Consider the following 22,094-nt stretch of genomic DNA (forward strand, 5'->3'; position numbering starts at 1 on the left):
GCCTCCCGGGGGCGTTGTCTGGGGAACCTCTAACAAGGGGCACTGGGGGATACCGGGTGCAGGCAGCCACAAACTCAGCCACATTCTCTGCTGGAGTGAGCGGGAGCCATGTGTCTGTGACCAGCCCTAGCCAGACGGGGAGGGGACCCCCCTTGCTCTGTCCTGTCCTGTTCTCCCCAAGGCTGCGGCCTTGTGGGGGCAGGGCCAGTGGCTGGGACGGGCAGCGGGAGAGTCAGTCTGTGCTCTCCCCCCAGGCATCCCCACGCTCATCGTGCTGGACCCCCAGGGAGAGATGATCACGCGGCAGGGCCGGGTGGAGGTCCTGAATGACGAGGACTGCCGAGAGTTCCCCTGGCACCCCAAGCCTGTGCTGGAGCTCTCTGACTCCAACGCCGTGCAGCTCAACGAGGGCCCCTGTCTCGTCCTCTTTGTGGGTATGGAGCCCAGTGGGGGCCATGTGGGGGGGGGCGTCCTGGTACTCGGCTGGCGCCTGGGTGGGGGGGAGGGTCACATCCTGGCACTGGGCTGGCGCCTGGGGGGGGGGCTGGGGAGGCCCCTTCCCACAGCCTCTTTCTGTCCCTGCTGAGGCGGGACCTGAGGCCTTTGTCCCCATTGCCAAGCTTTGCTTTGGGCCCCAAAGGCTTGCCCACGCCGCTCTCTGGGCTGGGGCCCCTCCTGTTGGCTTCTGGCTGGGAGCCGGCCAGGCCGGGCCGAGGATCTCCCTTGTGTCCCGACTCCGGCCCCGACACCAATAGGGGCCTCGGAGGCAGCTTCCCCGCCCCCACCTTTTGGGCCCCTTCAATCATGGGGCTCTGCCCAGACCTTCCCTTCTCCCCAGAGACCAGTCGCAGCCCCCGGTGGGGGTTACCTCAGCCTGCGGCTCAGGCTCTGAGACTCCTCCCACCGTGGCCCCTGGGCCCCGCTCGGGGGGACGGGGGTTGCGCTGGACTTCAGGAGAGCCCCAAGAAGTCTCCATGGCCGCTCCAGCCCGAGGAGGTCCCCAGTCCCCTTTTCAGACAGTTTTCCGCTATACAGAGGCTGGGAACAAACCCCCGGGTTACACACTCTCTGGCCCATCCTCCTTGTCTTATGGGGGAGCCCCCGAGGCCCAGGCAGACAAAGGCCTGCCCACAGATCCCGGTGCCCCGGGCGGCAGAGCTGGGCCTTGCCCCGGCTCCCCTGGGCTTCTCCTGCATGTCCCACGGCCTCCTGGGCAGCTCCCAGAACCAACCCGATGAGGGCATCCCAGAGCCACGCCAAGTTCTGGCCACGTGGGGCCAGGCCGGGGCCTAGGTCTGCCTCCCGTCCGCCTCTCCCTCCTGGGACCCTTGGGATCACTGGCCACGTCTCCCTGTGTCTGTCCCCTGGACCCTGGGTCGCTCTGGGTGGGGGGGTGGTCTGGGAGCAGTTATGGAGGTTCTGACACTGGGTCCTAGATCTAGAGGCCGAGCAGGGCCATTCTACAGAGGGGGTAAGTCGGGCGGCTGAGGGAAGATTCAAGCCCCGGCCTCTCGGGGTGACCACAGAGAGGGTCCGTGTCCTACAGCGGGGGCCAGGGGGGGCCCGAGGGGGCCGGGGGACCTCGGCGGTCACAGGGCGCTTCCTCGTCTCTGCCCCTGCAGATTCCGAGGACGACGGTGAGTCTGACGCAGCCAAGCAACTCATCCAGCCGATCGCTGAGAAGATCATCGCCAAGTACAAGGCCAAGGAGGAGGAGGCCCCGCTCCTGTTCTTCGTGGCGGGAGAGGTGAGCGGGCGGCGCGGGCTTGTCTGTGGGGGCCCCGGAAGCCGCGGAGGGAGCTGGGCCTGCCAGCCCCCCGAGGAGGCGCTCTGCCTCTGGGGCTGTGGCTTCTCACCCTCAGGGTCCGGAGCCCCTCCCTCCACCCGGAGCCTCTGGAGGCCGAGGCTCGTCCAAGCTCCCCCGGCTGTTCTTAGGCAGGGTTTGAAGCCCGCTCCTTCCACTGCAGACGCTGCTCTCCCTGGGGGAGACAGAGATGGGAGGGTTTCCAGCATGGTCAGTAGCCACAGACCGAGAGTGGGCCCATCTGGCAGATGAGCAGACTGAGGCTGCCCTGGGCCCCTCCCTCCCACACTGCCACGCCCTCTCTCTGAGAGAGCCCGGGAAAGGGCCACAGGCAGGGGGTCCAGCCCGGGCGCGGGGCCGAGGAGGGGCGCTGAGCCAGCCCCAGCAGCAGAGCTGGCTTCCCCCGCAGTCCCACACGCAGCCGCTCCCAGCAAGCTCGGTCCCCCCGCCCCCCAGCTCTCACACTGGCCTGACCAGGGGCCTCCCTCACAGCCTCCTGCAGCTTCCATGGTCACAGCCGCACCTTCTCACAGGGAGGGGGGAGATTGGAGAGCCCTTCTGTTCTAGGGAGGCCGGAGCCGGCCTGGGCAAGCTCCAAGGGGCCAGGGCCCTTTCCCCGGGGCCTCCCTCTGGGCTTCTGCAGCCCGGGAAGAGCCTCCTTAGCTCACCCCTGCACGGCGCGTCTGCCCTGGGAGGGTCACTCCCTGACCGGCCGGCACAGTGGCCCCCTGCGGGAGGGGTGAGCGCCTTTACCCAAAGCCCGAGAACATGCCGTTTTACAAATAAGCCTCGGTGCTCTCTGGGGGCCTCTCCCCCGCCTCGCCACCAGGCCGGGCTAGCTGCCCCTTGCTAGGGAGGACGGGCTCCATCCCACAGAGATGGCGAATCTCCTCGCAAGATGGCCGCGGTGGCGCGGGAGCTCCCCGCCCCTCCCCCAGCGCATCCTCCCAGGCGCTCCCCCGCCTCTCCCCAGGCAGCCCATCCCTAAGCCTCTTATGGGGAAGTGCATAAGTGTCCCCCTCAGCGGGCGCCTGCGTCCTCACCCTCCCCGCGGCTGGAGCTCCGCCACGTCCATGTTTCACGCTGAGCTCGGTCCCAGGCGAGCAGGGACAGCTGGAGAGAATGGCTGAACACCCTGAATCACCCATTCATCACCTCCTCCATAGTCTCCGGGGCTAAGCCCGTCTGGGCCCCTTTGCAGGCCGGACCGATGAGCCCGGAGGTTGCGGGGAAACAAAGCCGGTTCGAGAGGGCCCTGAGCCCTCGGCCCCACACACAAATGGCCCGGGGGCGGCTCCCACGGATTAACCTCCGAACCCTTTATCTGGTGTGGTCCAGAATAAAGGGCAGCCGGGAGTGGGGCCTGAGGCCCAGCAGGGGCACAAGTGCGAGCTCCGGGGTCCCTTCCCCCCCCCCCCCCCCCCCCCCCCCCCCCCCGGCTCTCCCAGACGCTCCGCAGTTTCCAGAAAGGAAAATCAGGTTTTCTCCTGGAAAGTGATGGCCTTTCTCAGCCACACGTCCTGATGGGGAGTGTAGAACACGTGGCTGCAGGGCCCGCGAGACCCTGGGCAGGGGGCAAGGGAAGGGCCAACCAAGCTTCCGAGGGCCGGGACGGGCCGGAGAGTCCGGTGATCTAGGCCTCCTGTGTGCGGGGCACCAGGACCAAAGGCAGATGGAAATAGGCCCTTGCCCTCCAGGAGAGGATAGAGAGAAGCTTGCTGAGGAGGAAGAGAGAGAGGAGGGGAAGAAAATAAAGAGGAGGAAGGGGAGGAGGAGAGGAAGAGAAGGAGGAAGAGGAAAATAAAGAGGAGGTGCAACAGAGGAGAGTTACAGGAGGAGGAGGAGGAGAGGAAGAGGAGAAGGAGGAGGAAAATAAAGAGGAAGAAGAAGAGGAAGGGGAGGAGGAGGAGGAAGAAAACAAAGAGAAGGAAAAGGAGGAGCAGGAGGAGGGGGGGTCCACACGAAGCAGTCCCAGCCCAGGGCACTGGAAGGACGGCCAGGGCACTAGGAAGGGCCTCAGATGTTGGGGTTTGGGCACTGGGGCTAGCATAGAAGCCTGAGGTGGAACAGAAAGGTCCAGGCTAGCCAAAGGGGGCGTGGCTAGCCAAAGGGGGCATGCAGGGAGGGAATTAGTATGGCCACAGAGAGAGGTCAGGGCCGGGGGCCGCCTTATCTCAGCGGTGATGGGAGCCCCTGGGATTGCGGCAGTAGGAGAGTAGCAGGCCAGCCTGCTCATTTTACAGATGACCAAACTGAGGCGCAGGAAAGTGAGGAATCCTGCCTTTCTACCAGAAAACCGGAGCCAACCCCATAGTCACCTCACTTGCCCAAGGCCTGGCCATCCTAGGGCCCGAGTTCAAATCCTATTACTAATATGTATTCCCTAGTGACCTTGGCTGAGGCACTTTCTTCGGTCTCTGCCCCTTGCATATGGGATGAGGGGCTGGCGATCCTTTTGGCTCTAAATCTGTGATCCTGATTGGGAGGGCAACAGGAGGATCCCCAAATCTGCTCCCAGAGTCCGGCCTTGGCCCGGGGGGAGACTCTCCCGCGGACAACCAGGTGTCCCGTTGCTTCTTAGACCAACCCAGAGCCAGCTCCGGCTGCTGGGGGACCCACCTTCCCTGAGGGCCGGAGAGACAGCGAGGGCTCTACAGCCAGAGGGCCCTGAGCAGAGAGGGAGGCATAATGGGGCCCACGGTCCCAGGGTGGCTGGGCCCACTTAGGAGCCGGCTGTCCAACAGACTCACAGGGACCAGAAGAGAGCCGCCATGAGCAGCCTTGCTTAGTGGTATCCAAAGAGTCCAGGGGAAGAGACGGCTCGCCCTGGGGCCTAAAAGTGCCCCAGGGGGCTCAGCTGGGTCAGGCAGAGAAGGCCAGCCCTGTTACCCACTGTGCTGGGGGCTCCCTGTCCGACATCCTAGGCCGGGTCCCCCGGGCCTTGCCCACTGGGCTGGGGTCTCCGTGCCTCATTCCGCTCCAACTGCTGGTTTTGTCTCCCTTCTGCCACTCCCGTAGGACGACATGACCGACTCCCTGAGGGATTACACCAACCTGCCCGAGGCCGCGCCCCTGCTCACCATCCTGGACATGTCGGCCCGGGCCAAGTACGTGATGGACGTGGAGGAGATCACGCCGGTCATCGTGGAGGCCTTTGTGAACGACTTCCTAGCAGAGAAGCTCAAGCCAGAGCCCATCTAAGGGGACCGGGGCCTCCCTGGACACTATTTAAGACTCAGCCGCCTCCTCCCCCTTTACGCCCTTGGACTTTTCAGCTGTTTCTGACGCTCTCCTTCGCCCTCGTGTGTGAGCTCCTGGTGGTGCCTTTTTAAAGTTCTGAGGGGGGCGCCTCCTTCTCAGGGGCAAGAGTCCGTGTCTTGGAGACGGCTCCTGCTCCGCACTGACTCATCTGGGCCAGAACGGGGATTTTTACAGGGAAATCCTGGCCGGGGTGCCCCCCCCCAGGTTAGGCAGCAAGCAGGCGGGTAATTTGACCACAGTCCCTCTCCGGGCCCAGACCCGCTCGTGAGCACATACCCAAGGACTCTCCGGGAGGCTGGCGGGTGGGGGTACTGGGTGTCGGTGCCCACCATCAGTTAGGCTGGTCTTGGCTCGGGGAAGGGAGGTCACGGCTTCCTCAGGTCCTTCGGGTGCCGTCCTGAGCCAAGAGGGAACTCGGAGCCCCTCTCTTCTCTGCCCCCTCCCCCACCTTTAGGGCCCACCTTCTCCCAGGAACACCCCCGCTGCCTTTAGTCACACTCATGGCCATCCTGGTTCCTCGACCAAGGGCTTGTGCCGTCTGTCCTCAGAGGGGCCCGAGCCCTACGGCCAGGCCCCTGGCTAAGGTGGCACTGGAGAGCCCCCCCGGGGTGTCTGCTGGGACCCTCGGCTCCCACAAGATGAAAAGCACAAGACAGATCCCTTCCCGGAGGTGGTCTAGCATAGCCCCCATCCTTACAGGGGGAAACTGAGGCCCATCTAGGCGGACTGACTTGCCAGAGCTCCCACAGGTAGTAAGTGGCAGAGCCAGGATTTGAATCCAGGTTCCCAGACTGAACCCAGCGTTATTGCCCCCACATCTTACCTCCCTCCCATACCAGAAGGCATCCAAAGGAGCAGTGTTCTCTGAAGCCAGGAGCTTGGGCCTAGAGCTGTGTCAGGCCTTCCCCGCCGTGGGCACGGACCGGCCTCTGGGAAAGGGCCCCCAGCCCCTTGGGGTGACTGCTCACAGGAAGACCCAGCTCCCTAAAGGAAGCTATTGACTTTGCGCGCCCTTGCTGTGTTGTTTTGTTCATGTAGTTCAAAGGGTAGGAAGTTAGTCTAATGATGGCCCAGGTCTGAGATGCAGTCACTTAAAAATAAAACAGGCACCTTTGGGTTTTTCACTGGCGTGTAGAGTTCCTTTGGGAAGGGAGCTGTCGGCTACTCGTCCACCATCAGCCCCCCCGCTTTCACCCCCAAGAAGTGCGTGGTTGGGAGCTGTTTGCGCAAGGCTGCTGGGTCCTGGCAGAGGAGAGAACAATTCTTATTTTCTCATCGGCATTTAGGACCCATGTCTGGATCAACACTACCAGCCATGTGAATCCCTTCCCTGTGGTCTCCAGAAGGGGCATCAGCCCTCTGTGGGCTGCCCACAGATGCCCCGATCCAGAGCCCTGACCCCCTCGTCTCCATCTCAGTTCTCTGGGTATTGGGTGTTGGACTGGGCATCAAATTACCCACGGGTGGGCCCTTCCTTATTGGAGATCCAGGAGAAGGGTAAGAACTTGGTAGCCGGAACGACTGAGAAGCTGTCAGCCGAGAGGTGGTGATCCTGTGATTTCCCTGAGAACTAGTAGATAAGGAAGGGCCCGCAGCTGTGTCTTGCTGCTCCCTGCCCACTGTCCAGGCCGTGCCTCTGAGGCTATTACCCAGAAGTCTTGGGCAAAGCCCAGCCATATGGTGGCAGATGCCGGAACCCCCGGGGTTACTGGGGAGCCTGAGGCTAAATCCCTTCTGTCCAGAAGTCTGAGCTCCCCGTAGGCTATAAACCAGCTGGACGATCACAGTCTAGCACCAGAAGGTAAGATCTCTGCGGGGAGAAGGGAGGCCACCGATGCCCCTAAGGAGGGTCAAACCGGCTAGTTTGGAAACAGAGTAAGTGGAGGCTCCCATCGTGATGGGACATAGGATCGGGGCTGTGAGTAGCTGCTGCGCTTCTAGCCTGGGCGAGGCAGGGAGAATCTGGCTCTAATTTAAAAAATAAAAGATACGGACAGTGGTTGGAAGCCCTCAAACCTGACCTTGGCCTAAAGCTCAGTTGGGCTTGGGACATAAGAGTTCGTGGCCTGCACTGTGGTGCGCCAAGTTTAAATCTGAAACGCGTCTCAGGGTGAGTTGAGGCTGGCTGAATGTTTCCATTGGGGCGGAAAGAGAAGAGAAAGGGGAGCCGGAGGGAGGCCTCCACCTGCATCTTTCCTACAAGCCAGCAAAGGATCCTGTGTCCCACTGAGCAGCTGCGTGTCCCCTGAAGCAAAAGGAATGAGGATTTCTGCCAGGCGGCCCCTGCAGGAGCCGTAAGTGGACACCAGGCGAAAACCAAAAACGAACCGGGCTATCTCCGGGCCTCTGCTGGCATTTCCAATTCTGGCTCTGGTAGACCTGCCAGCTACATCAGCTGGAGTCCGCCCCAAGGAGCGTAAACTGTTTGAAGGGAAGCATACGTTACTTTGCAACATGGCCGAAGGCCGGCTCTCTTCCCCTCATGCATCTGTTCCTTGTAGTGGTTCCACTGGGATAAAGAAATTAAAGCTATAATACCACCAAGAGCAGAACAGGGGCCTGGCCCTTGCCCAAGAGCGAGACAGATGTTGGTGCAAACCAAGTGGGTGGTAGGAGCACTTCCCCCAGAGCAGCTCAGGAATACCTTAAAATTCTTGTCACTAATTAGAAGCAGGTTAAAACATCCCCTGCGCCCTCTGTAAAGCTCCCGGCAGCAAGAAACCGCGCCCCGTTGGTAAAAGTCAGGGAGGTGACTGACTGAAACTGCTACCCCAAGGTCCCCCGACTTGTTTTCTCCACAATGACTTCCAGATCAGGCCTTACCTATTTGCTAGACAAAGACTTTCACCACTGTCACTGGCATTGAGGATCTGCTTAGCAGACAACAATGGTGGGATGTGGTCCACGGGGAACAGAAATCAGACCGCAGGGACCCATGGCACTGGAAGGTTTAATTCTCCATTTCAGTGGCATCAGGGCTCCCCTTCCCTAAATCACAGTGGCCCATTACCACGAGGGGCACCATCTTTACTTACAGTGGTTACAATGCAGGCTTTATTTTTTCCCTCTTATCTAACGACTCTGAAAGGCTCTCCTTCCCTGTTCCTCCCCGCAGCCATATCCAGGCCATGTTGGTGTCAGTAGAATGATTCCCAAAGCAACAGATTGGCATCATAAAGACCGGGGAAGTGGGCCAGAACCGATCAGCCGGACCGCGCGGCCCAGACAGGCCCTTTCAAGTTGTTTATAGTTACTTGGCTTAAGAAGAAAACACGTCTGCCCTCACATGTGTTTGTTACACACACGCACACACAACCCCATGTGTGTGTGAGCCGTGCCAGCTCCCCCATTCCCAGCGTGAGCAAGGCCAGCCCTCCCCCTTCCCCCAATTCTGGACTACCCTAGAGCTGCAAACAGTGGGTTGAGAGCAGACAAAACTCCAGGATGTTCATCTTGAGCCTTGCCCCGGGGAAGGGGGGTAGTTCCTGTGGGGTCTGCCAGCCCAGGGAGCTGCAGGTTCCCAAGGTGCCCCTGGGCCTTCCCTTTGAAGGTTGTAATTTAAGGGAGGATGGGTTTTTTCCTTTGCTTCTTCCATGAACCACTTTATTGACCTGGACAGGGACAAAAATAAGGGGGGGGGGGGCGGGAGGGGGTGAAGAGGGCGACATTCCAGCTTTCCCTGGAGCAATCTGGTGAGTGAAAACTGCTGTCTTTGGGGCCAAATGGCAGCTGTTTATTAGCCCTGTTATTAGGGTTAATGGGGCATATGCGCATGCGTGGAGGGTAAAACCCAGTATTTTCCAGGAAACAAAAGGTTTGTTGTTTTGTTTTCGGAGCATTTTATGTGGAAAACAACATACTGGGTAAATTTCTTTCATGGCTATTTTGGTTGGAATTTTACCCTAAGGGGGGGCCAATATTACATGGGAGTGGGGGAGGGATGGCCTGGAAAGCAGAATCCCTCCAAGTAGTTCTCAAAAATAAGGGAGGCTGGACTAGATTGCCTCCCCAAGTTCCTTCCAAGCTCATGTTTTTGAGCATGAAAAAACCCCCGCTATGTCTATGCCCTTTATTCTTCTAGGCTATCGCCAAGCGTGCCCTCTCCACACATGCTATAGAATGCACCCCATATTAAAAACGCCCCACTCGATGTAGACCAGGCCCTGCTCTTGAGGGCTTCTAGATTTCCAATTCTATTTCAGTGATGTTGTGAAAGGGAAAAAAAAAATATTTCCAGACATGTGGACAAATCTACAGCCCAAGGCAGGTGACGGCAGAATCTAATTTAGAGGACAAGATCCTTCCTGGGCTTCTCCCAAGAGGCAGTGTGGGCTCATCAGCTGCTAGCTGGGGCCCAGCGGGTCGTCCTTATTTTTCAGGCATAATATAATACGAAAGACAAAGGTTTCTCTGACACCTGAAGTTTGTTTTTTTTTTAATTCTTTTTCAGCACCAGAAATCCCCAGCAATGCATAGAACTCATTCATATAATAAAGTTTACAAAGTGCTTTCTCTTCATAATAACCTTAAGAAGTAGGGCAAGTCTACTTTACAGATCAGGAAACTGAGTCTGAAAAGTTGTCTTGTCCAGCCCACATCGCTGGTTTCAGAATTTGAATTTGACTCCCAAGAGCCATTCACTGAGCAAGCATTTATTAAGCACTATTATGTGCCAAACACTCTGCTAGGTGCTGGGGTACGAATAATCACCATAGTCCCTGCACTCAGGGAGCTTATAATTGCAGAGACCTGTACATATACATGCAAACAATAAGCATTTACTAAGAGTCTACTTTTTTGGTAGGCAGTGCCAGGTGAAGGCTGGGGAGAGGTCCCTTTGCTCCAGGATTTTGCGTTGATTTAAGATGTACCAGAAAGGGCTACTCTCAGTCTCTGAGGATACGTTTGTGTGTCATCACTCCCATCAGCGTGAGCGTCTGGAAAATGGGGACTTTCTATCCTAGCTGTTTAGACAGTACCTGGCACATAGTGGGCACTTAAAAGATGTTTGTTGGCTTGCCATGACTTGGGAAAATGCCCCAAAAGGGAGATTATTGTGATTCTGAAGACAAGTGCAAAATCCTCAGAATAGTAAGGGGGCACCTGGAAGCCATGCCACGAGAGGCAGCATGGGAGAGGGAGGAGGAGAGTCCAAGACCCCAAAGAGGAAGGCTCAGAAAGGAGTGACTGACCAAGATCACCTCAGGAGAAAATGGAGGATGAGATCCAAAGCTGCCACCTTTCAGCTCAAGCCCCCTGTGCCTCCTGGGTCCCTACAGATCGGGACGGGAATATTGGCTGTTCTTTGGTCCTTGTGTCATCTGGAGCAGGGACTATATTTCTCCAAACCTCAGTTTCCTCATTTGTAAAGTGAGGGAGTTGGGCAAGAAGCTCCATTGAGCTTTTTCCAACTATCTAAGAATGATAAAGCTACTTTTAAATCTTTGAAGAATTAATCTGTCTCCAAAGAGCAGAAAATGATTAGAAGCTATTTGTGGACAGATGTAAGTACTCTGGGCCTTTCCAGTGAGGTAGAAGCTCTTTGTTACTGCAAGTATATGCAGGAAGAGCAGCTTTTTTCAGGGTTACTATAAAGGTACCCATGCTTCAGGTAGGTTTTAGGTAAAAATTATTTCTTGGGTTCCCTCCAACACTTCCACACCGGAGAGGAGACCAAGGCATATACCGAGGCATATGGGCAGGAACAGGACCCGCAGTGCATTGGCGCTGACTTTCTGCTGCTCAGACCTGTGCTGGAGAGGGTGTAACACAGCTGAGCAACTGCTGATGTCGCCCCCTTTAACGCATCCGTTTCCTTGCCATGGAGCAGATGAGGAGCTGCTACTTTTCGAGAGGTTTTCCACAATTATTGTTCTTCCTGATTGTTCGGCGATCGTGGATTTCCTGAGCAAAGCCCCATTTTGAACAGTTGAAAGCAATTGGCTTGCCTCCCTCTAGCATCACCTGGGAGGCACTGAGCAGGTAACCTTGGGGTGCTGGTTCCCCCGCTGGGAAGAGAGCAGCTCTGGTGGGCAGGGGACCCGTGGCCGGCTGTGCCTCATGGCCTCATATGCCCAGGGCCCCAAAGTGAGTCCGAGGCCTTCCCCAGGACCGGAAGACAGAGCTAAATTCAGGATAAGCACATGTAGGAAGGCCGGGTTTGCTCGCCCCGGCTGAGCTGGCCATGGGCAGGAAGCCTTGGAGCAGGTCGTACCCCTACCCGCCAGCTGCCCGCTAGCCGACACCCCAGAAATCCTCAGCCTCTCCAGCTCGGGTGCCCATTCCCCAACCCCCGTGCCCCTGCTGGGAGAAGGCCCCTCTCTAAACATAGCGGGGGAGGATGAGCAGCCCAGGAGGGCAGTCTATTGGCGGGGATAGCAGGTGACCCAGGGCAGCCCGGAGGCCCATTGTGTCCAGTTTGATGTTAGAAGAGCCCCTCCCCACCACTGAACCCAAATCCTGGCACATGGCCCGCCCTTCCCCACCCCGGGACAAACATCTGCTGTTTTCATGGCGCCCGAGCCCTGGGCCACGGCTGTTCCTGGTGGCTCAGATTAAACATACATGAGTCCTCCCCAGTGGGAGAAAGGTTGGCCAAAAGCAGGCTGGGGGAGGGAATCTCTTGCCTTGTGTGGGGGTAGAAATCTGTATGACACTCGTGTGCACCGTCCCCCACCATCCGGCCCAGTAAGCCCATGGCAGCACTCGGCCGCCTGCTTCCCTCGCATCTGTGGTAGATCTGCGCTCTCCGGGGTTCCCGGCACGAGGCCCCGGGGGCCTGAGCTGCCACGGCTGCTCAGTCTGGGAAGTGAGAGACCGGGCAGAACCCTCCGCACATTCCCCACCAACAGACGCTGCTCTGTCCCCCAGGGACACCTGGCTATCCCCATCAGCCTGAGCAAGGCAACCATGGCTCCCTTCACTCAAGGACGGCAGGTGCCAGGACTGTAGCTAGAAAGGGGAACATGCAAGGACCAAGTGGTTCCTGAGCAGGGCAGAGATGGGAGCTTAGGTTTCAGTTGCCAAGGACAAACTTAAGACTTGCTACCAGAGGCCAGAGGCCCACTGGTCAAGTGTACTCCTTTTGGGGAGGAGGGGTGAGACCCCAAAATCCTCCCTAACTCTGAGACCACCCTTCTACTCGCCCTTTTCAGGATCTTCACTACCCCACCACCTTCTGCCTTGGCCGGATCCCCCTCCCCTGGGGGAAGGGAAGAGGCACGGAGCCTGTGGGTAGTAATCCGAGTCCCTGACATATTCTCAGGTTGCCTAATTGTTCCTGTGGAGGACAGAAGGTTATAAGTACTGGGCCACATTGGTTCGAGTCGTTGCAAATTAAGAGGAAACTATCCTGCTTTCCTGAGAGTACAACCCCCGAGGGGAGCTGGCGTCTGCAGGGGGAAGGAAGCCCTCCAAAAGCGGGCTCTGCAGGGGGCCGCGGGGGTGGGGGGATGGCACCCCGGCAGCAGACACATTCCCAGCATACCAGGCGAGCATGAGGGCCCAGGCTGCTGCAGTCACTTATCCAGAAGGAAGCCTCCTCCTCGGGCCTTTGCTCCCACCTGGCTGCTGACAAGCCCCTCCACAGGGACAGCTGGCAGCAAGGCTGGCCTCCCTGCCCGGCTCAGCATCTGTGGGGCCACACCAGGTCAGAGGTGAGAGGTCGGCCCCCTAATAAAACCCACCAACTTGGTGAGCAGTGTCTGGAGGGGCCCTGCTTATTACCTGGGCCTCAGCACAACCCGGCCCGGCCCAGAGGAGCTCTGGGACCACCTGCTCCACCGCCTAACGGTCTTAGTATAGGGGATCCCAGAGGTTGCCTCTCGGCCCCATGCCCCCAGAAGGCATCTGGATCAATGGCCCTCCCCGCACCCCTCCCCCCAGGCTTCCAGGCAGGAGGGGAAGCCGCTGGGATCTCCTGTTTAAGCCCGGATGCTCTTCCTTCCCGGCCATTGTTGCTGCTGCCCCCTGCTGGCGTTCTGCAGGAGAGGCAGGCTGGGGAAGCCACCCTGGGCCCAGGCCCTCCCCGATTTTCTCCAAAAAAGCATGAGCACTGGAGACACTGCAGGTTCTAAGAAAAAAGTATAATCAGAAAACTGGGGACCAGGTGACTGTCCAACGGCCCCCTAGCTCCTCAAGCGCGAAAACTCCTCCTGGAGAGCACCAAGGTCCTGAGCAGAGGTGGGGTCCTCGCTGCCGCCCATCAGCCTGGCCTGGGGGCCCCCACCTCTTAGCTGCCTTCTCCCCTCGAAGAGCAGGATGCTGGCCGCCATGGCCGAATTCAGGCTGTCTACGCCCGGCACAACAGGGATCAGCAGCCTCTTGCCCCCGGTGCTCTCGGCCAGCTGCAGGGACTCCACGCTGACCCCGTGGGTCTCCCCCCCTATCACTATGGCCACCGGCGCCTCTGTCCAAGCCATGTCGTAGCTCTGGACTTTGAGGTCCGGGAGCCAGTTCCCGGCTGGCACTGCTTCCCGCAGCTCCTCCTCCTGGTATTTGCGATGTTTCTGAAAGCGCCGGTCACACACCCCACCCTGGTCACTGGCTCTGCCGGACTGCTGGGCCCCGGCGTGCCGGCCGCAGTTGTCGGCCACATGGACCCTGGTGTCTGAGGGTAAGTGGTCGGGGACATGCTTCCACTCCAGGTTGCTGATGATGGGCACCTGGAAGTGAGCCCCCATGCCAGCCCGGAGCACCTTGGGCTCCCACGCGTCCACACAGCCTGCAAAGGAGAAGGGAGAATTCAGCGATGTGGGGGGGCCGAGGAACGGTTGCCCGGTCAGCAGCCACTTCTGCTGGCCGCTCCTCCAGCGACCCCGGAACCCTCCTCCCAGGGCAGTCTCCACTGCGGGCAGACCCTGACCCCTCAAAGCACGATGACCACAGTGACCTCAAAACTTACCCTGCGGTCGGATGAGCTGAGTGGGTCAAGAACACTCCTGTAACAAAGACCAGAGACCACCTCGGGAGGGCAGGGACACAGCTCTGGGGAGAAAGCCCTGCCACCGGGAGAGAAGGGCCTCGCCGGTGCATAGGGACAGAGCCCATGGCAGCCTGGGACCCGGGACCCAGGGCCCAGAGCTGGGTCAGGAAGGGCCCGGGCCAAGAGGGGGTGTTTCAGGATGAGGAGCTGCTGAGGTCCCAGCAGGATGAGGACAGGAACACGTAAGCAGCAGAAAGGGGGCTTGGTTCCAGCTTCTGGCTCAGATTGTGCCTACACAGGGAATCAGGGCAGGAATCCCAGACCCAGAGGAAGCCCGAGTCACTCTTGCTGTAGCCGACCAACACGGGCAGGGTCCAGCAGCATTTATCACTGCCTCGACCCAAACCCAGGTCAGAACCGGCAGAACTCGGACCGAGGGGCAGCAATCAGACTCTGCCCCAGAATTTGGGGGCCTGGGCTCTCCTGAGAACATGAAGAAAGCAGCAACAGGACCAGGCCAGACCTCCCTTCCAGGGGTTCTCAGAGCCCAACCCCAACATTGAGTCCCAAGTCAGGAAGCAGGCTGGAAGAAGGAGCAGACTAAAGGATCCCAGTTGTTAAGTTACTGAGATGACTACAAAGCCAGAAGAGAATGACCGACACGGTGACACGCAAAACCTCCAAGGGAAAACACAGCTGAACACAGACTCAATTAGAACTCCTGGAAAGGATGAAGTTTTAAAATGTTCTTGTCAATGAGATGAGGGCCCAAGAAGGGAAAAAATGGAAATGAATTGAGAACTATGAAACAGATTTGGAAAAGGAATTAAGAGTTTGGCATAACAAAACTTTGCCCAAGCAACAAACTGGACCAAAATTAGAAGGGACCATAACTCCATGAGACAAGAAATGTTAAAACACAGTGAAAAGCCTGAAAAAATAGAAGAAAACGTAAGGTATCTCATAACAAAAACACCTGACCTGGAAAGCCAATTAGGGAAAAGCAATTAAAAATCCTCAGACTACCTGAATATCATGCCATTAAAAAAAAAAAAAAGATTTCAAGATAACTTAAAAAAAAAAAAAGCTGCCCAGATGTTTTAGAATCAGAAGGCAAAGTAGAAATAGAATCTAATTCTGAAAAGAAAACCCAAAGTAAAAACTTTTAAAGTCAAAATTCATAGTTTCCAGGTCAAAGAGAAAATACTGCAAATAGCCAGAAAAAAAGAATTCAAATACTAAGCAGCACAACAGTCAGGATCATATATGATTTAGCAGCTACCAACCATAAAGAAGCAGAGAGTTTGGAATATGACATTTCAGAAGGCAAGAGATGGGAACTTTCAGCAAGAATAACTTTTCCAGCAAACGGACTATAATCCTATAAGGGAAAAAATGAGTTTTTCATAATAGACAATTTCAAAGCATTCCTGATGAAAAGACCAAAACTGCACAGAAACTTGGAAGTTCAAACATAGGAGTTAAGAGAAATATAAAAAGGTATAAAAGAACTAAACAAGGATAAACTTCTTGCATTCAAATATGGGGAGATATTACTTGTGTCTCCTCTGAACTCTAAAAGGAGCCTAATTGGGCAGAAGGTGTGGAAATTGTTTTATTTTGTTTTGATGATCTTAGAAGAATAGAAAGAGAAGGAAGAGGAATATACTCAAAGAGGATGAAGGAAGGAAGGGGAAGGAAGGTTAGGGAAAATGATCTTAAATAATTAGGGAATACAGATTTAAGTCTAAATAAAAAGAAAGGAGAGAGATCAGCTAACACTTGAACCTTATTAGAACTAATCAAAGGAGAAAATAAAACACAAAAAGGTGAATACCAAAATATATTTCACTGGAAAAAGGAAAGGGGAGAAATGACAAGGGGGAACTTAAAACTCCTAAGGAAAGTAAACTCTAAAGATGAACAAAAATAGTGACATAGAATGGGAATCTTGTTCAGGGAATGCCTGAATAAATTATGGTATAGGGATGTAACAGAATACGACTATTATATGAACTGGGGAACGGGACAGTTTCAGAGATACTTTGAAGTACATATGATGTAGAGGAAAGTAAGCAGAACTAGGAGAACAATTTATACAATGACCACAATATTGTAAGACAAACAATTCTGGAAGATTTAGGAACCCTGCCCGGTGTGGTGACCAACCACACACGATTCCAAAGGACTCAAAATGGAACTACCTCCTGAAAGAGGCAAAGGACTGAGACAAACATATATTTCTTGAGGATATGGCTGAAGTGGAATTTGTTTTGATCGACGATACATATGTTTATGATGAAGGGATGAGAAGGAATGAAAGTGGATTTTTACTGATTTAAAAACAAAAAGACTAAAAGGAGTTGATCACAAGAGGGCCCATTCCTTTGTGGGGCTGACCCTACCCATTTTTGCCTCTAGGGCAGGCCCTTTTCTTTGCCCTCTCCTCTCACTCCCATTTACTACCTAAAAAAAAAGTCCAGTCCCCTATCCTGCCTTGAAAACTGGAAAGCAGGAAAACAGTAGGCACCTTACCATAAGTGTATTCACTTCTACCTACTCTTCCTTAGTGGCCCACTGTGGTGCAAGCCCAGCAACTTTCTTTTTTAATCAATTGATTTTACTTTGAGACATTCTTTCCCTCCCACTTTTTTTTTTTTTTTTTTTAAAGAAAACAATAACAACAAAACCTGCTTTTAATCACATAAAATACATTTCTGCATTGATCTTGTTTTTCAAAACCCTCGAGCTGCCTTCTGAGCCCTTTGCCTCTATTAGGGGCTGGGCAGCAGCATGCTTCAGAATTGTGACTGGTCACTGTGTTGACCCGAGTTCTAAATCTTTCAGAGTTGTTTGTATCCGTGCTGTGGTTAATAGTGTCTAAATTGTTCCCATGGCTCTGTTTGCTTCATTTTCCCTGTCTCTGCCATCACAAGAAGCTGTTATACAGACAATTCTCAGATGAAGAAATTGAAACTATTTCTAGTCATATGAAAAGATGCTCCAAGTCATTATTAATCAGAGAAATGCAAATTAAGACAACTCTAAGATACCACTACACACCTGTCAGAGTGGCTAAGATGACAGGAAAAAATAATGATGATTGTTGGAGGAGATGCGGGAAAACTGGGACATTGATGCATTGTTGGTGGAGTTGTGAACGAATCCAACCATTCTGGAGAGCAATTTGGAACTATGCCCAAAAAGTTATCAGACTGTGCACACCCTTTGATCCAGCAGTGTTACTACTGGGCTTATATCCCAAAGAGATCATAAAGAAGGGAAAGGGACCTGTATGTGCACGAATGTTTGTGGCAGCCCTTTCCGTAGTGGCTAAAAACTGGAAACTGAATGGATGTCCATCAGTTGGAGAATGGCTGAATAAATTGTGGTATATGAATATTATGGAATATTACTGTTCTGTAAGAAATGACCAACAGGATGGTTTCAGAAAGGCCTGGAGAGACTTACACGAACTGATGCTGAGTGAAATGAGCAGGGCCAGGAGATCATTATATACTTCAACAACAATATTATATGATGACCAGTTCTGATGGACCTAGCCATCCTCAGCAATGAGATCAACCAAATCAGCTCCAAAGGAGTAGGAATGAACTGAACCAGCTATGCCCAGAGAAAGAACTCTAGGAGATGACTAAAAACCATTACGTTGAATTCCCAATCCCTATATTTATGCCCACGTGCATTTTGGATTTCCTTCACAAGCTAATTGTACAATATTTCAGAGTCTGATTCTTTTTATACAGCAAAATAATGGTTTGGTCATGTATACTTATTGTGTATCTAATTTATATTTTAATGTACTTAACATCTACTGGTCATCCTGCCATCTGGGGGAGGGGGTGGGGGGTAAGAGGTGAAAAATTGGAACAAGAGGTTTGGCAATTGTTAATGCTGTAAAGTTACCCATGTATATAACTTATAAATAAAAGGCTATTAAATTAAAAACAAAAACAAAAACAAAACAAGAAGCTGTTATAAATATTTTTGTTTGTATGGGCCCTTTCCCTTTTTCTTTGTTCTACCTGGGATGAGGAGCTGGAATAGTAGCAATGGTGCTGGGTCAAGTGGAATGTGCAGCTTAATAGTTTTTTGGGCCTGGTTCCAAATCCAGAAAAGCAATCCCAGTTCACAGCTCCACCAACAGCCCGTTAACATACCTGTGTTCCTACAATGCCTCCAGCATTGATCACCTTCCTTTTTTGTTTGCTGGGCCAATCTGATGAATCTGAGGCAGTACCTCAGAGGTGGTTTATTTCCACAATCATTTCTGGAAAGCTTTTCATCTCAACATCAGATGTCAAGTAGGCAAGTCAGAAAAATGTGATGAGGGACGGAGGGTGGAGCTGAAGCGGGTTTCCTGTCTGCCCCAGAGGTGGAAGAGCAGCCAAGAGGAGACTGTTCTCCAGCAGGGCCCCCTGGGGCTCTGACTCCCATCAGAGCTTCACGAGCCTCTGGGGCATCTGAAGCCTCCCAGTCCTGGGGGTCGGGGAGGGGGGAGGGACGGTAGTTAGGAGGAGCGGAAGAGAAAGAGCTGGAGAAGGGTTTAAATTCTTAACATGATACCTGGGATTCTAGCAAGCAGAACTTTGTCCCCTGCACTGCAGCCAGTATCAACTTGAACACCAGCTGGGATTCATGGGGATTTGAGTTTTTCTCCTTCCAAAGAAGAAAAATTTCTCTTCCTCAAAGTAACAAATAACAAAACAGGAAAAAACAAGGGGAATCTCTGAGGTGGCAGCAGGACCACAATTATAGGCTTGCTTGTAGGCCACAATTCAGCCATGTCTCAGCGACTGGTGCCAAGATCAATTTACATCCAGTCTGAAGACAGCGTGGCTGCTTAACCTCACAAATTTCTCCCAAATGTCAACGTATATCTCAATCCACTCATTCCCCGCCCCCCTACCGGGGCCCAGTTTGAAAAAGGCACTGGCTCAGGAGTCAGGACACGCGTTCAAGTCCAACTTCTGACACACTGGAAGGTTACTTGGCCTCTCAGGGGCCTGTTTCCTCATCTATTAAATGAAGGAAGTTGGACTAGGTGCCACTGAGGTTCCTTCAGATTTTCGGGTTATCCTATGACTTGGAAGTGGTTCTGTTTAAATCCAAGGGTCTTCACCTTCCCTAGAAGAAGAACCTGTAAAGGCTGGTTCTCATCTGGAGTCTGTTCTTGGTACAGAAAATTACATACAAACCCCCAAGTTCTAGAATTGAGAGCCATGAAACAGACACAAAGCCACCCTTTGCCACTGGCACTGTATCCCTTTACGGGTACCTGCTTCTAAGTGCTACTCTCCAAAGTCACTGCCAGCCGCTCAGCTGCCTTGTCAGAGCCCCCAGGCAAACAAGCCCCTTACCTTTGGTGAGCAGCACCTTGCAGCAACCTGCCCCAGCAGCAGATCTCAGGATGGTGCCCAAGTTTCCAGGATCACGAAGATTGTCACAAATCAGCACCAAGGGCAGAGAATGTTGAAGTTGGGTCTCCGGAAACTTCATCTTAGCGTGGTCAGGTTTGGCAAAAATGCCTAAGGGGACAAAGCAGGCGTTCACCACACTGAGCCCGCGACTCCTTGGCCGAGAGATGCCTCAGGAGACTGCCTGCAAAGCTCCTTGGAAGAGAAGCCGTCCGCAGGTCAGAGCTCACCTGGGGGAGCCCCCGTGGGGGCTCTGGCCCCAGCCTAGCTCGGTGCTCTCAGACCAAAGGGAGACAAACGAGCCTGAGGGGCCTGCGACCTTGCACATCCTAAGCAGCAGAGCTCGAAAATCTCTTTACCTTTTCTTAAAAGTTCTGCCTCATCCCCTCCTCCTGAAAAGCTAGTTTCCATGCGCCGAAGGGGCGGAACGGAAAGAGCTGGTGCTTGAGAAGAAAAAGAGACTCTTTGGCGGCGGGGCCATTCTCGGAGCCGGGCGCTATCAGCTCACAGGACTCTTAGTGAAGAACCACCATGATGACCAGAGGACGTGCAGGGAGAGGTGAGCCCAAGCAAGAGTCCCTTGGGACCGAGCGCACACCCTGCCCGGCCCTCCCAGCGGACCGGTTTCGGGCCTGGCTTTCCCCGCCCCTCCGAGGACCCGCCCGCGCCAGACATCCGAGCTAAGGCACAGCAGGCCGAGACACACTCACGCCGAGCCACTGACCCATTATTCCTTGGGGAGCCACGAGGTCAGACCACTCCTTGATCTCATCAAACTTCACCTTGACGAGGCTGGCCCCTTTCAGCTTGTCCCCGGGGAGCTCCTTCACGTACTCCAGCCGGCTGAAGAAGACCGTCTGCGGCTGGGCGCCGGCTCTCAGGGCGTCCGCCATCAGCCTCCGGCCCTCCAGCAGGATCTTCCCCTTCTTCTCCCGGAAGCTCCGAGACTTGACGATTGTCATCACCTTGCTGCGGCGGGAAGGAAGACAGGAACGCCCGTGAGTCCGGGGCTCCCTGGGAGCGAGAAGCGGGGCCCCGGAGGGGGCGGGGCCACGGGGGGCGGGGCCGCGGGGAGGGCGGGGCCGCGGGGAGGGCGGGGCCGGACCGGGGGACCTCCGTCCCATCCTCCCTTCTGGGCCGGGGCCAGCTCTGGAGTCGGAGGACCTGCTCCGCGTCCGGCTCTGCCATTCCCGGGAGATGCAGCCCTTGGACGGGCGCGCGGACTCTGAGAGCTCATCTCGCGAGCTTCCCTGACTCCCAAAGGACCCTTTTTCCCGAGGCAGTTGGGGGTGAGGGACTCGCCCAGGTCCCACGGCCGGGAAGAGTCGGAGGTCGGCGCTCCCTCCGCCGCGCCCCCTCGCGGCCCGGAGGGACCTTCCCCACTGAGACGGCCCAGCCGCGCGCACGGGAGAGTGAGGACCGGTAGAACCCCCCGCAGGCCGGCCGACGGTGCGGGGCTCGCGGGCCCGGAAGCCCAGATCACTCCGGCCAGAGCCCGCGCGGGAGGTCGCGATGCTCCATCTCCAAGTCGGAGACAACGCGGGGTTTAGGGGTTTGCGCTTTGGGGGGGAGGGGTAGTTTCACACGCAGCCGCTTGAGCGTTTTAACGGAGCCCGTTTGCACGCAGCGGACCCTGTTAAGGGGGAACAGCAGCGAGACTGCGCGGCCAGGCGGAGGCTCAGGCGGTGACGGCCTCGCGCTTGTTCCTTAACTGCCTTGTGCTTTGTGAAACCAGGCGCCACGCTGCGGCAGCCAAGGGCGGGGGGATCCCGGGCGTGTCGCTTCTCCCTGCCTCGGTGTCCCCATCTGTAAAATGGGCCGGCATCTCTGCCGAGAAAACCCCGGGGGGGGGGGGGGGGGGCGAGTCCGATTGGACGCCAAGGACCAACGAGGGCGTTCACCGCCTCTGCGGGAGAGAGTTAGCGGAGCCGAGGGGAAAGGGAGGAGGGAGGGCCAGCGCTGCGCCTGAAGGAGGCGGGAGGGGCGATATTCCAGGGAAGGGGAACAATCTGTCAACAGAGGAGGGCAGGAAGATGCCGGGAGGGGCAGGGAAGGCCCGGGGGCTTCACCTCCGGGCCGGGCGCTAACCCACTCCTTCTGGCCCCGGAGGGAGCGGGCTGGGGGCGCCGAGGGCCCGGCACGGGGCGAGGAGAGGGGCCACCGAGCGGCGGAACCAAGGAAGAAAGGGAGGAGTCCCGGGGGGATGCGGAGCAGCGCAGATGAAAGGCCGGAGGGGGGAGGGAGGAAGAAGAGAAGAGGGCGGGGGGGGGGGGGCTCACCTCAGCCTCCGGTCCCCCGGAAGGGCCCGCTCGTAGCGCAGCCCCAACTCCTCCCACGACCCGGAGCTTGCCGGCGGCTCCGGCCCCGCCTCCCGGCCCGAGCCTGGGCTCTCCCTCTTCCGCCGCTCCGGCTCCGGCCCCGGCTCCCGGCCCGAGCCTGGGCTCTCCCTCTTCCGCCGCTCCGGCTCCGGCTTCACCACCGTCCCCGCCGGCCCCTGGCCGGGGCTCAGCACCCTCACGGGCCTCCGCCTCAGGGCCCGCACCCCGCGCCGCGTCCCCCCGCCCCAGACCGGCCCCGCAGCGAGCAGCAGCGTTCGAAGCCCCCAGCCACGGGAGAGCCCGAGGGCCGCCATCTTTGCGCGGACGTCACGGGCGCGCCGGCGTTAGGG

The 22,094-nt window shown here is 56.1% G+C and overlaps 2 protein-coding genes across 4 annotated transcripts in view; one reads left to right on the forward strand and one right to left on the reverse strand.

The window, feature by feature from the left end:
• The window catches only part of NXN (nucleoredoxin), a 134,230-nt gene extending 128,041 nt beyond the window's left edge, over positions 1–6,189 (forward strand). Inside the window, exons 7-9 of the mRNA XM_031968738.1 lie at positions 255–434; positions 1,623–1,747; positions 4,823–6,189. Coding sequence (XP_031824598.1) covers positions 255–434; positions 1,623–1,747; positions 4,823–5,005 — 488 coding nt within the window. The 3' untranslated portion in view covers positions 5,006–6,189. The remainder of the gene's footprint in view (positions 1–254; positions 435–1,622; positions 1,748–4,822) is intronic.
• Positions 6,190–13,130: 6,941 nt separating this feature from the next.
• MRM3 (mitochondrial rRNA methyltransferase 3) lies at positions 13,131–22,074 on the reverse strand. Of its 3 annotated transcripts, none has more exons than XM_031967762.1 (4): positions 21,706–22,074; positions 20,151–20,395; positions 19,370–19,537; positions 13,131–13,787 (listed from the first exon to the last, which is right to left on the reverse strand). In XM_031967762.1, the coding sequence occupies exons 1-4, from the start codon at positions 22,056–22,058 to the stop codon at positions 13,192–13,194; spliced, it is 1,362 nt and encodes a 453-aa protein (XP_031823622.1). In that variant the 5' UTR covers positions 22,059–22,074; the 3' UTR covers positions 13,131–13,191. The 3 variants fall into 3 exon arrangements, with proteins under 3 accessions (XP_031823622.1, XP_031823624.1, XP_031823623.1); XM_031967764.1 differs by lacking the exon at positions 21,706–22,074 and adding an exon at positions 20,591–21,095 and having other exon boundaries at positions 20,209–20,395; XM_031967763.1 differs by lacking the exon at positions 21,706–22,074 and adding an exon at positions 20,591–21,092.
• Positions 22,075–22,094: the final 20 nt, after the last annotated feature.

Source organism: Sarcophilus harrisii, chromosome 4 (genome assembly GCF_902635505.1).
Source record: "Sarcophilus harrisii chromosome 4, mSarHar1.11, whole genome shotgun sequence".
Lineage (NCBI taxonomy): Eukaryota > Metazoa > Chordata > Mammalia > Dasyuromorphia > Dasyuridae > Sarcophilus > Sarcophilus harrisii.